The 14,440-nt window shown below is 39.7% G+C and overlaps 1 protein-coding gene across 9 annotated transcripts in view; it reads right to left on the reverse strand.

The window, feature by feature from the left end:
• Positions 1 to 14,440, reverse strand: part of ANAPC1 (anaphase promoting complex subunit 1) — a 95,873-nt gene that overhangs the window by 20,311 nt on the left and 61,122 nt on the right. For all 9 annotated transcript variants that reach the window (XM_069583991.1, XM_069583993.1, XM_069583989.1 and 6 more), the window contains 6 exons: positions 9,106 to 9,182; positions 8,471 to 8,561; positions 8,319 to 8,372; positions 7,271 to 7,464; positions 2,439 to 2,525; positions 873 to 990 (listed from right to left, as the gene is read on the reverse strand). In XM_069583991.1, coding sequence (XP_069440092.1) covers positions 873 to 990; positions 2,439 to 2,525; positions 7,271 to 7,464; positions 8,319 to 8,372; positions 8,471 to 8,561; positions 9,106 to 9,182 — 621 coding nt within the window. The remainder of the gene's footprint in view (positions 1 to 872; positions 991 to 2,438; positions 2,526 to 7,270; positions 7,465 to 8,318; positions 8,373 to 8,470; positions 8,562 to 9,105; positions 9,183 to 14,440) is intronic.

Raw genomic sequence — 14,440 nt, forward strand, 5'->3', positions numbered from 1 at the left:
ACTCTTCAGTGACAGACATTCCTTAAGGAAAATGACAGTCACCTCAGCTCTGTATCCCAGAACCTAGAAGTTTTGGGGTTTGCTATTTTTTTGTTTTCCTGTTTGTTTTGACCACACCACATGGCTTATGGGATCTCAGTCCCCCGACCAGGGATTAAACCCACGCCACAGCAGTGAAAGCTCAAAATCCTAACCACTAGGCCACCAGGGAACTCCCTAGCACAGTTCTGATACACAGAAGGTACCGAACAATTTTCTGAAGGGAGGATGTGCACGCACGCTCAGTTGAGTCAGACTCTGTGAGACCCCATGGACTGTAGCCCGCCAGGCCCCTCTGTCCATGGGATTTTCCAGGCAAGAACACTGGAGTGGGTTGCCATTTCCTCCTCCAGGGGATCTTCCTGATCCAAGAATCGAACCCGCGTCTCCTGTGTCTTGTGCATTGCCAGATGAACTCTTCACCACTGAGCCGCCCGAGAAGCCCGGAAAGAAGGAAGGACATAACGGCTTATAATCTGTGCATGCATGTAAATCCAACTCTCTCATTACACACTCTGAAGCACTAGGCCGACGTCCAGAAATTACTCTAACTCCCTTCGTTCTTTGGAGCGCAACTGTCAGCTATGTAAAGATAACAGATTTACAAACTACAAGCTCTAAAAACCAAAGAGCAGCTGACAGTCCCTCAACTATTACATCTGAAGGCTACAAATGAGCCTGAACGGCCTGGCAGGATGTACATTAACTGTGGAGGCTCTAATTTTTAGGAGAACACAACTCACTATCGTCATTTTTAAAGGACAATGCTTTCAAAAAACCCTGATGTGCAAAGATGGATGAGCGGCAATAAAAAGCAACAAGGCAACAACTACCTTATAGGTCACTTCTAAGAGGGCGTAGCAGGGCGTGTTTGTGTCCACATCCACGGGCACCAGCAGCCTGGGTTCTGCAGCCAGCACGTACAGGTGCCGGAGCGCCTGGAGGTGATACCTGTTCACAGAAAACACAAAAGGCCATGGCAACGGGGGGCAGCGCAGCAGCCTGCGAGCTGAGATGCGGCGGAGCCGAGCGGCGCCCGTCCGGACGACAGTCCTCAAGGGCGATGCTGAGGCTCAGCTACTGCACGGCAGAGAGGCCCTCTCGTTGCACTAGGCACACAGAGGCTCTTGGCGCGCGCCACCGACCTGCTCTGCGTAAGGCAGCTGACACTGCGGCCAGCAGCTCTCCCTACTGCTGCTCAGTCGCCAAGTCGCCTCTGGCTCTCCACGGCCCCGCCGACCGCAGCACGCCAGGCTCCTCTGTCCTCCACGGATTCCCGGAGTTTGCACACATTCATGGCCATGCAGTCGGTGATGCTATCTAACCATCTCCCTTGGACCCTAAGCGATAGCGGACTTCAACAACTCAAAACAATCTTCCTTAAACTCACAAGTAAGAGACCATGCATCAGACTTATACTAATTTTAACAACAATATTCTTATGCACCATCTATCATGAAAGTTTGGACTTTAGGGATTTCCTGGCAGTTAAGACTCCATGCTTCCAGCACAGGGGGTGTGAGTTTGATCCCTGGTCAGGGAACTAATATCCCACATGTGGTGCGGTGAGGCCAAAGAAATGTTAAAAAAGAAGTGCAGTTTGGACTTCACACCAGACTACCTCTCTGAAGGCGGCCTTCCTGTCATCACTGGCTGCACATGACACTTCGGCTCTGAGTGGCGGCTCATTACTGTGGGCCTCCCTCGCTTGCGCCTTCCCTGGCAGACCACTGGGGCTGCCTGCAGCTGAGCTCTCAGAGCGTCCTGGATGTCCCTGGGGCACAAGGGGCTATCTTCTGCCCTTCCTCCACAAACGGGAGAGGCTGGCTGGGCCCGAAACTTGTGGTGGTTCTTTGCGCTCTGCACCCAGAGCTGCTGTGTTATCAGATGGCGTCTCCATGCGTAGGGTTCTACTCGTCACTGCCACTTCTAAACTCATTCTTGGCTGCATTTTCTTGTCCCTTTGTCAGTTAAACAAAACTTCTCAGCATTCAAAGAGGGAGCAAATGGAATTCATACAGACATTGCCACTACATTAGATAAATTCCTCTCTCAGAATTAAACACTTTGGCCAAAGGGTATTCAGTTTCTCCTGCTGCTGTCCTCTGTACGTTGTTTCCCCTAATGATACCCCTGGTCTGGCCTACTTTTGGGTTTAGAGCAGTTCAACTGACGAGAATGGGAGAAGGCTGGTCAGGCATCAGAAGCCCAAAGTTCTCTTCTGGCTTAATATTTTGCGAGAAAAACTTTTTAAAAAGATTTATCCAGGAAGATAACTAAGTTTAAGAACACAGTATAGCGAATTTGGAAATGAGTCCGTTAAGCCAAAACACACTCAGATGACTCCCCTCCCCCAGATAACTGAAGAAAGGCCACGTGAGGAACACCACTCGGCTCACCGGTTGTCAGTGCTGTGAGCTGGGAAGTGGGGGTACAGGGCACACAGGAGGGCGGCGATGGACGAGTTTGCTGTGCTCAGAGAGTACCTGCAGAACAAACACGGAGGGTCAGGCGTTACTCATCACACAGCGCAGACTTTCAGCTTTCACAGCAGCCTTGAGAACTGGGAAACTGGGGTATTGTGGCAAGGTGTGTTGATGAGACTAGTGCCTTGATCACTGTGGGTGCGTCAACAACGGGAACATTTTAGTCAGTCCTTAAGCCATTTCAACATCAGCTACTATTTAAAGCAGAAGTGACACATCACAAATGTTAAATTTCAAAGCTTAACGAAGTGCTGACCTAAGAGAGAACAGCAGCGAGAACAATCAGCACCAACTGTAGAGATTATAGACACTGAGAAAGTCCTGTGTGAACTGCACCGCCTTCTTCTCCAGCTTTATATATGCCTGTTAATAGAATGCTGAAACTTACTTCTAAACATACAGGGGTTTTTTTACTGGGTTATCTCAAACACTTTTTTCCATTCTGTAAAGCACAGGTATTTCCTTAGAATGCTAGACTAAATAGAACAGGCAAAAGCTATCATTAAAAAGTTACAATGAATGAATAAACAACTATTCCTTGAAAAACACGGTTCTGTTTATTATTGGTATGATAAACGTATGTTATAAAGGCCATACACTCTTAGCAAACCAAAATCTTTTGAGATTTCCGTCGTGCCCAACTCTTTGCAACCCCGTGGACTGTAGCCTACAGGCTCCTCTGTCCATGGGATTCTTCAGGCAAGAATTCTGGAGTGGGTTGCCATTTCCTTCTCCAAATTAATATTTTACTGTTGCTCAAATTCAGTATGGCAAACAGGGTGACTAAAGTTTTAGTCTTTCCTACAAATATTTTGAAATAAAGATGATTCTGGACATCACATAAAACCACTGCTATCATTACTCAATATACATATTTTTTATTATACATATACATGTAGACATCCCCCATCTCTTTCCCTATCTCTTTTAATAATTAGGGTATCAAGTAAGAATTCAGTATTTATTATACACATATATATTTTATGAAGAAGAGATTTCAAAATTTAAAACACAGAAATACATCTATTTTGACATGAACATAAGCTAGGCCATTTTCTCTTTACCATTCTGATAAGTCCAAAGATAAACATTAGATATTAATGTCAGAAATTTTGAGATTAAGCATAAGGGTTAACTATGCTAAGAGAAATGTAAACCATGTCAGAGTGCATACAATCATTCAAAGATAAAACAGTCACTAGAAGAGCAACAGCAGGATGGGCAGAAGGGGAGAAAAACTACTCAATACACAAGAGAGCAAGTAGAGTCCTACAGCATGTGAGGACAGAAGATGACCCTGAGCAAGAGAATACAATAAATCAGAGGCTTATTTTGAAAGGAAAATACATTTTAAAAAGTAGAATTTTTATGATAATCTTTCCTTAACCATTCTTAATTTTAAACAATTAAAAGACAAAACTTTCTACAAAATGTGTCAAAAGGAAATGAATGCACATCTTTAATAATCTTGACTTTTTGTACTTGTGGAAGGGTGTGTTCCAATGTTTAATTCACTCTCAATAGTGTAAAATAACTACTGACTTAACAGATATCATGTCAGTTGTCCAAGGTCACATACTCTAGAGCTAAATAAATGAAAGGTTACACTATCCTCATAGACTTTAAGACTCAACGATGTCAGATTTTAATTCCTCCAAACCAGTGGAAAGATTCAATGCAATTCCTAGCAATATTTAATCATGTTATTTAGTTTGGAAAAGTCACAAACAAATTCCACTTTTTATATAAAATGTAGAGAGCTAAGAACAGAAAAATGTATTTTCAAAGAACATAGCTCACTTTGGAGGATTTACTCTACTGGATATCAAAACTTATTATAAATACTACAATAATTAAGTCAACTGTGGTACTGTGCAAGTATAGAAAAATAGACAACTGAACATAACAGCCCAGAAACAAACACATGGACATGGACACTTAATCTACAACTAAGGTGGTGCTGCCAAACAGTGGAGGAGCAATAAACTGTTTCTTAACAGCAGAGAGTCAACTGGGACGAGGGGGGAGGGGGAAACACAGAAAAATCAGTTCTGGGTAGATTCTAAATCCGAATGTGAATGGAAATATGCTGAAAAACTTCTAGAAGATAAATAAGAGAATATCTTCATTTCTGGTGGGTAAGGAAATATGTCACCAAAAGGACAAAAAAGGACAAACCATCAAAGAAAAATATTAATACTTCTGTTGATCAAAAGATAATAAGAGAATTAAAAGGTACACCACAGAGCAGAAGATACCTACAACATAAAGAACGAACAGAGGTCTTGGAATCAAAATGATAAACCAATGTGGAACAGTCAAATTAACAGAAACAGAGAGCACAACAGTGTTCGCCAGGGGACTGGGCAAGGCAGGGAAATGAGGAGTACTTGCTTAGGGGCTACAGCGCTTCTAAGTACGTCAAGGCTGTATAGTTCACCCTGCTTATTTAACTTATATGCAGAGTACATTATGAGACGCGCTGGGCTGGAGGAAGCACAAGCTGGAATCAAGACTGCCGGGAGAAATATCAATAACCTCAGATATGCAGATGATACCACCCTTATGGCAGGAAGTGAAGAACTAAAGAGCCTCTTGATGAAAGTGAAAGGAGTGAACAAGTTGGCTTTTTCAGAAAACTAAGATCATGGCATCCAGTCCCATCACTTCATGGCATATTGATGGGGAAACAGTGGAAACACTGGCTGATTTTATTTTTGGGGGGCTCCAAAATCACTGCAGATGGTGATTGCAGCCATGAATTTAAAAGACGCTTACTCCTTGGAAGTAAAGTTATGACCAACCTAGACAGCATATTAAAAAGCAGAGACATTACTTTGTCAACAAAGGTCCATCCAGTCAAGGCTATGGTTTTTCCAGTGGTCATGTATGGATGTGAGAGTTGGACTATAAAGAAAGCTGAGTGCAGGAGAATTGATGCTTTTGAACTGTGGTGTTGGAGAAGACTCTTGAGAGTCCCTTGGACTGCAAGGAGATCACACCAGTCCATGCTAAAGGAGATCAGTCCTGGGTGTTCATTGGAAGGACTGATGCTGAAGGTGAAACTCCAATACTTTGGGCCCCTGATGCAAAGAGCTGACTCATTTGAAAAGACCCTGATGCTGGGAAAGATTGAGGGCAGGAGGAAAAGGAGATGAGAGAGGATGAGATAGTTGGATGGTATCACCAACTTAATGGACATGGGTTTGGGTGAACTCCGTAGTTGGTGATGGACAGGGAGGCCTGGTGTGCTGCAGTTCATGGGGTCACAAAGAGTGGGACACGACTGAGCAACTGAACTGAACTGATAGTGTTTCAGTTTTGCAAAATGAAAAGGCTTTGGAGATTGGTTGTATAACAATGTGGATATATCTAATATTACTGACATTTAAAAACTGTCATAAGATGATAAATCTTATGTTATGTACATTAAACCACAAATAAAAATTTTTTAATGAATAAACCAATATGAAAATGGGTAGCAAGAGATTTGGCCATCACCAAAGGAAATTTTCAGTTGGCCACCAAAGCTATAAACAGGCACCACATACCATTATTCAAGAAAATGGAAATTAAACAAAACAAGATACTACTACACAATGGCTAAAATAAAGGCTAACAACAGCAAGGACTGGCCAGGATGGGGAGCACCTGGAAATTTATATGAGGCTGATGGGTATACAAAATGGTAAAACCACTTTGGAGTACTGATGGCATTACCCACTGAAATATAAAAGAAATATATACCCAATGACCCAGTTCTACTCACAGATCTGTACACAACAAAATCAAAAACATGTACAAGAATATTCATGACAGTTTCAAACTAGAAAACAAGCATATCCATCACTAACAGAGTAAATGAATAACTGTGGTATAACCATACAATGGAATTCAACAGCACTGAGACATGAATAAACGCTACCTGCCACATGAATGAATCTCAAACACAATGCTGAGCTAAAGAAATAAAGTATGCAAGGACACACAGTATACGATTCCACTCTAATTTCAAAACCAGTCTAACATGTTAGAAGCCTACAGTTATGTTTGGGCAGAATGCAGTAACAGTAAATTGGAAGGGACAGAGCAGTTGGAGATGGATATTCTGAGTGACATCTTGCTCTATGGAACATCTAAGAGATTCTCAAATTGTAGATAGTTCATTGAGTCATGCCCCTATGACTTGCACACTATTCTGTAAGTATATTTTATCCAAAACAGATCATTAAAAGCCAGGGAAGTCTTAGAAAAGGATGAGGTGGTCAGGAATGATAGATGCTATAAAGAGAGCAAGAAAACTGAAAACAGCAAATCTGACAGGCTTTGGCGACTGATAGTGTTCATGCCTTTTATGAGACAACAATTTAGTAGAAGAATAAAATCATTCAAGAGTGAGGAACAAGAAGTGATACAATGAAGTACTGAGTACAGACTCTGAGAAAGGCAGTGATGCCACACGTGTTAGAGAGAGGATGGTAACTCTCCTAAAGAAAAAAAAAGTTGGTCGCACAGTTGTGTCCGACTCTTTGCGACCCCGTGGACTGTAGCCCGCCGGGTCCTCTGTCCATGGATTCTCCAGGCAAGAGTACTGGAGTGGGCCGCCATTCCCTTCTCAGGGGATCTTCCCGACCCAGGGACTGAACCCAGGTCTCCTGCACTGCAGACAGATTCTTTACCAACTGAGCTACCAGGGAAGCCCCCCTTAGTGTGGCATAAATTAATTGATGGTTAAACTATATTACCTGCCTCCTCCCAAAAATAGAAGTCCGAGGGCCATGTGATGGGCTAAGTGGAAACCATAGTTCATCTCACCACCTGTTTTCATGTGTAAGAAGCGACAAAGCTGCAGAACCTTCAGGTTCCCCGAGCCAGCCATCACCATGGCGAGAGACAGAAGTACCACGCTCAGGCAAGTCTCCAGGTTGTAAGGACCTGTCTGGAGACACAGAAGATGACACACCACATCAGCTGTGCTACATTTTTTCATCAAAACTAAAGCAGCCAGCATTAGACTACAGATGTTCACAACTTAAAAAACGCTGAAAAAATGTTTTCTCTGATTATGAAATTTAAGTTCCAGGTGGAAAATTCAGACAATAAGGTATCAAGAAGGAAATAACAATTACTTGGAATACTAAAAGCTATAAACTGTTGGTTTTCCCCCCAAATCTTACCTATAGTATCTATCTTTTAAATGAAATTGAAATATTATTATATATAGTATTTTTAAGTTTTTAATCTATTTTATTAAAAGCAATCTTCACTAGTAAAAAATTCTTACACAACATGCTGTTGCTAGCTCCTCTATATAACAGTGTAGATATACCATAGTCCATTTTTTGACTATTTTTAGATTTTTTTGATGCTGACAATTTTCTAATATCAATAGTGTTAATTAAATCTGTTTTTTAACCAGGAAATAAAACCCTGTGGTCTTACTATCATCAGAGCAGCAATCCTCAATAGCAACTGTATTTTTTCTAAGTAATTTTTCCAACAAGCAGTTATCAGCATTTAGTACTGAGAATGGCATAAGATTATGACAATCCATGAAGGTCATGGCTTTTCTTAATTATTCTCTCATCATAAGAAATAAATGCCTTTAAGGGTAGTCACATTCTCAACCAACTAACCAGAACTAAAATACAAAGATGAGCCAAAGCCTCAAACCTCCCATTCTAGATTCAAAGGCTGTACAGATATTTGGCAACACATAAGTAGTTGAATTATCAGTGAATTTTCTTCAAGTTTAATTTTATTCCCAAGGAGAACCATCACAAAAAGACTTACTACAGAAGCATTAGGTGCAGACAAATAAGTCATAAAATCTTTTGCAAATTTATGCTGGAAAAAAAACAAAAGAAAAAATTTAAGGTTAAAAGATGTATACTAAGGCTCTGTAAAAAAGAAAACAGAACAGCGTAGAGGAAGATATTTCTTACCAAACAGTTAAATGCTGATAAGTTTTCTGAGCCAGCAAATCGAAAACCCAGAGACAAACAAGCGCCTGCAATGATGTAGACATGTGCCTGCCTGAAAACAGATCACCACAGATTGAAATATTCTCCTTGTTTTGCTTTAAAATTCATTATTACTATTATCTGGGGACACAAATAATAAATACTCCTGTTCTCTAAATTAGTTCCTCTACTTCTGGGAATGCTCAAGTGCGCCTGTACTCAATCAGCTGGGCAGGCTTCCGTCTGCTTTCCTTAAGCAGAAGCACCATGCGGCTCTAGCTGATAAAGTCTGCCTCATGCCTGCACTGTCTCACATGTAGCAAAAGAAGATAGAAATTTCTAACAATCACTGAGAATTTTTTTTAATGAAAAGGATAAAAAAGGAATATATATAAGTTAAATCTCTGATACTGTTTTATGAGGGTAAAAATTCTATGCTTTAGAGAATTAAATAAAAAACAAACCGGTGAACATCTGATAAACCATGGTTAGGGACACAGGGGATTTAGAATAATTACTCAAATCAAGGACAGCATCTCTCTTGCACAATATATTTCAACTCATTTACCTGACAGATACTGGAGTAGCTAATGTGTATTAGATGTTTTAGGACTTACGACAAAGTTTCCAAATTCAAATCCTCTGAGCAAGGCAATTCAATCTCACTGAGAGAGATACTATTTTCTCTTATAATCTGTCAAGACAGAAAGCAGAATACTTGGATATTAACATTCAAGTTACAAGTATCTAGTAATTTGAATAACAACATACTGCTTATGGTCATATTTACGTAAACTTTACCAAACCATCTCATTCAAAGGCCTATAGTTTAATCACACTGACTGCAATCCAATTTCAGATCTAAGATGGGGCAAATACCTCAACAGGACTGAACAAATACAAACTGGACTACTTGAGTATATTCTGAAGCAATAACAGAGCAGTAATATTTCACACCAGTGAAATGAAATGCAAGGACAATGGCCACAGATGAGACCTGGGGCAGAAGTGAGGGGAAGCAGCGGGAAAGCAGAAAAAGGCAGCTGGAAAGAGCTCCTAACCAGGGACGTATGAATGCCTCCAGTATTCAGACTCATAACCATTCCCAGTACTGAGCCTGCCTTCCTACCACAGACAAGGTTAGTTACCATCCTAGTCACCCAAACTGTCAACATGTTAACTTGTTAACTATTGTTTAGAAACCCATCCCTTTCCTTTCAGTATGAACAGGAATTTATTTTTTAAAAAACACAGAGAATATCTAACTTTAAAACCATGAACTGATTTCTCTTCACTTAAATACAAATAAAAAAGATAAAGCTATACATTTTTAAAACTTATGAATGCAAGCACATAGAAGAAAAACTATGAAGATTTATTCCTATGACTCTTTTTAGAAGACTTTTCAGGACGCTTTCTATAATAAACCAGTAAGTATTCAGTCGCTTATGATACAATCTTCTTATATACTGAGCACCGCCAATCAAAAAAAAAACTTGGAATACCTTCTCCCTTTCATAATCTCAATGAGGTAAGCAATTACGTTGGCTATGTAATACAGGCTGATAACTACTTCCATCTTTCTTCCTCATCTTTATTTTTAATTTGGAATGTATCTACTTAGAAATTGAATGAGAATTCTGAAAAACTGATATAACTCCAAAGTGAGCAGTTAATATATACATGGATAACCTAATTATAACTTTCACTATATAAATTAGCAATAATATCATATAGGAATCAAATACTTCTATTTTGAAAGCAGGCAGTTACAAGCTCAAGCTCCTTTTTATCTTAAAAAGCATATAGCCTGGCACTTAAAGGCCTAGGTTCTAATTGAAGCAGGGCCACACATTAGCCCTGAACCACCTCTGTAAAACAAGCAAAAATTATACTCCTACCTTCTAGGTTTCTGTGAGAATTAGAAGACTTAACCTACTCAAAGCTCTTAAAATTAATACCTAGCACATATTCTTTGTGTTAGCTGCTATTATTATCATTATTATAGATCTGTACCATTCTTATCACAAGATCACACTTGATCATAAACCACTTAAAGCATCACTAAAACCTTGAGTTATAATAACTGTGTGTGGGGGGCAGGGAACACACTCTTCAGGCTAGCCCTTTTATCTTTTCTACAGCCTCGTAAGTTTAAAAAAAAATAGTAAGAAATATGAGGCGCAATCAAAGGGAAACATGTAATTACTTATAAGCAGGCTGAGGCACACAGGAATGAACAAGACAAGACCACCAAACTGCCCGTTTCTTCCCCTGATCTTTCTTTATTTGGCTGTGCCAAGTCTTAGTTGTGGCGTGTAGGATCTTTCAGTTGCAACATGTGGGATCTAGCTCCCTGACCCGGGATCAAACCTGGGCCCCCTGCACTGGGAGCGCGGAGTCTTAGCCACTGGACCGCTAGGGAAGCCTAAGACAAAAATCCTGAGCTCTCAGGACTTCCCCGATATCCAGTGGCTAAGACTCCACGCTCCCGGTACAGAGGGCCCAGGTTCGATCACTGGTAGGGGAACTGGATCCCACATGCTGCAACTAAGTGTGTGCATGCCACAAATGGAGATCCTGCACGCCACCACACAGAGACCAGCGATCCCGCATGCCGCAACTGAGACCCAGCACAACAAAATAAAGATAAACAGTAAAAAAAAAAGGTCTCACACTCGGAAGGCCTAACAGCTAGTTTAAGTCTCGCCCTACCTCTTACTAGCAAGGGTGGTTTTGGACCAGTCTGTCCTCTTTCAACCTAACGGTGAGGTACTGAGCTCTAGCTACTGTGTGCGAGTTGCTAGGAATGAAAGATGGAAAGATACAGTAACTGGCCTTGAGGAGTCCTGACATAACAAATAATCAAAAGTACATCATTCCCACCCATACACTGGGGGCAATACTTCAACAATTAACAGCACAACACTGAAGAAAAGAAAAGAAAAGAAAGAAGGAAAGAAAAAGAGAAACAGGCTGCAGAGTAAAGCTTTTTTATGAAGATGTTAGTTACTGTATTTGATACATGCCTTAAGTTCAAACAAACAAGCAGTTTATAAAGGGACCTTTTTAACCCTTTTTTGATGCTAAGTGCTCCCTACAAGGAGCCCTGCTACAGAATCAATGAGGTGACTAGGTGGGAGTGAGGAGAACGTAGAGAGACAGGTGTATCAACCAACAGAAGTGTGAACTTGTTATACACCCTACTGAGTAACCTAATATGCTGCTGCTGCTGCTGCTGCTAAGTCGCTACAGTCGTGTCCCACTCTGTGTGACCCCACAGACGGCAGCCTACCAGGCTCCCCCGTCCCTGGGATTCTCCAGGCAAGAACACTGGAGTGGGTTGCCATTTCCTTCTCCAATGCATGAAAGTGAAAAGTGAAAGTGAAGTCGCTCAGTCGTGTCGGACTCTTAGCGACCCTAAAGATGGCAGTCTACCAGGCTCCTCTGCCCATGGAATTTTCCAGGTAAGAACACTGGAGTGGGTTGCCATTGCCTTCTCCAGCTCTAATATAATAAAGACCAAATTTAAAATTATTTAAAATTAGTAAGTCTGAAGGAAAAGGAATGTCAGAGAGATACCTGTATTAAAAGTCCAAGGACTACATTTCCACAAAACTTTAAAAACAGAAGTTACATAAAAAAAGAACTTATATGAATTTTCACTTTCCATCTGAAAATAGTTATTTGTGTACATGTTTAACCTCACTTTGAAAACTAAAAAAAAAAACTAAACTTAGTACACTGAAGTTTTCTCAAAATCAGTCCACATGTCAGATGCATCTTAAATGTAGCACAGAACTTAGGGTGGTGTCTTGCATTTGCAAAGGATCAACACACACATGCTGAATGAAGGAGTGGGAGGAAAAGTATAGCTCCATCCTACAATGTGTATCTTAAAGCATGCTTTCCAGAAGAACTGCTACTTTTGACCTCTGACTATGCAAGGAGTTAAATGTCTGCCTAACCCACGAATCATATGGGACCAGGGTAGACCCAGACCCCACAGAATTAAAGAACTCAACTGAGATTAGAACTGGCACCCAAGAGACAGGGTTTGACATTTGATTTCAAGTAAATTAACTGCTGCTTTAAAGCAAAATGATTTGTGTGTGTATGTATGTATATTTATGTGTACACACACACAAAGACAAGTATGCATATGTATCTACATATGTATCAACCAACACTCCTTAGAGGAATACAAGAGAAGCTGGAGTCTTCAAAAACCAGCATGCACACTTTTACTCCGTTACACATATTTTCTGATTTTCCTTGTCATGGCTTCTTAGATACAGCCATCATTTAAAAGTGGACATTTAATTTCCAAATACATGGGTTTAAAAAAAAAAAACATGCACAGTGTCTCAGACACAAATCAAAATTACTTAACATAAGGAAAAGAAATGCGACATACTTCCAGGAGAAAAGACCACAGAAAATCATCCTGAAATGACCACCCTCTTGGCATGAGAAGAGAAGGAATTTAAGCAGCTCTTCTAACTGGAAGGACAATATTCTCATAATGAAAAGACAGAAAATCTCATCAGAAAAAGTATGAAGCTTAAAAAAAAGTTATATTAAAAAAAGGAAAAGTAGAAATTACTTAAAAAGGAAAAATGCAAATTTTACAACAGCGAAGTACAAAAATGAAAATTGTAAATTCACTTAATGGACTTAAATAGGAAAATGAAATGCCTGAAAAAGAGTAAGTGAACATAAATTCATAGAAACGATGCAATTTGTAGAAATGGTATAAAATACAATAGTCATCTGATTTTTGACAGAGGAGTCACAGGAATACAATAAGGAAAAGAAGGAATACAAATGATGTTGGTGCAACTAAATACCTATATTTTTAAAAATATGGAAGCCTTAAACCTTAATCTCACATCATAAACAAAATTACTGAGATAAACTACATAAGTATACATAAAAGCCAAAACACAAAGCTTTAGAAAAAAAAATCTTCAGGTTAGTCAAATTTTTTTTCCCAAGGACACAAAAAAGCAACAACTATAAAATTAAAAACTGATAAATTAGGCATTATCAAAATTTTAAAATTTTATGCTCATCAAAAATGTTACTAAGAAAATGAATGGGCAAGCCATAGGTTAGGAGGGATATTTGCAAAACATTTATCTGATAAAGGAGAGGTTTCCAGAATATATTAAAAATTCCAGCAACTCAGTAAGACCCCCAAAATATTTTTTAAATGGGAAAAAGATACAGATACTTCATAAAAAGACATATGAAGAAGCAATAAGTAAATAAAAACTTTCTCAATAGGCAAAATGAAACTACAGGAAGCTATCATTATGTATTAACAAGCAGAGCTAAAATTAAAAAGACAAACACCACTGGCAAGATGGGCAGCAGTCCGCACCCTCATACAGCACTGTTCCAAGGGTAAAAAGGTGCAGTGTCTCTGGAGAAAAGTTCACCTGTCCTTAGAAAACTAAACATACCGTCCACTCTATGCCTAGGTAGTTCCAATCCTAAGTAAACACTCAAGAGAAATTAAAGTATAAGTCCACAAATTGTATTTATGGTAGCTTGACAATAACTGAAACCTAGAACCAACCCAGGTGTGAATGGGAAAAGAGAAGAGAATTCTCAAAAAAGAATGGAAAAAGAAACTGTGGTATATTCATACAATAGGATACTACTTAACAACAAAGGCTGAACACTCAGTAGTATCTCAAAATCATGCTGAATGAACGAAGTCTTATACAAAAGGGTATATACTGTGACTCCATTAATAAAAAGTTCTACATCAGGCAAGCTTATACAGTAAAATATTAATTGCAGTAGCTAAGTGGCTGTAAGGGTGTTTGTATAACATTCTTTCAACCTTTATTTTGGAATTTTCTTATTAAAACATTGGAGAAGCATTCTAGCACTCTTAAGGATTTATTTTCCAAATAAAACAGTAACAACGACATGGACAGT

Source organism: Ovis canadensis, chromosome 3 (genome assembly GCF_042477335.2).
Source record: "Ovis canadensis isolate MfBH-ARS-UI-01 breed Bighorn chromosome 3, ARS-UI_OviCan_v2, whole genome shotgun sequence".
Taxonomy (NCBI): domain Eukaryota; kingdom Metazoa; phylum Chordata; class Mammalia; order Artiodactyla; family Bovidae; genus Ovis; species Ovis canadensis.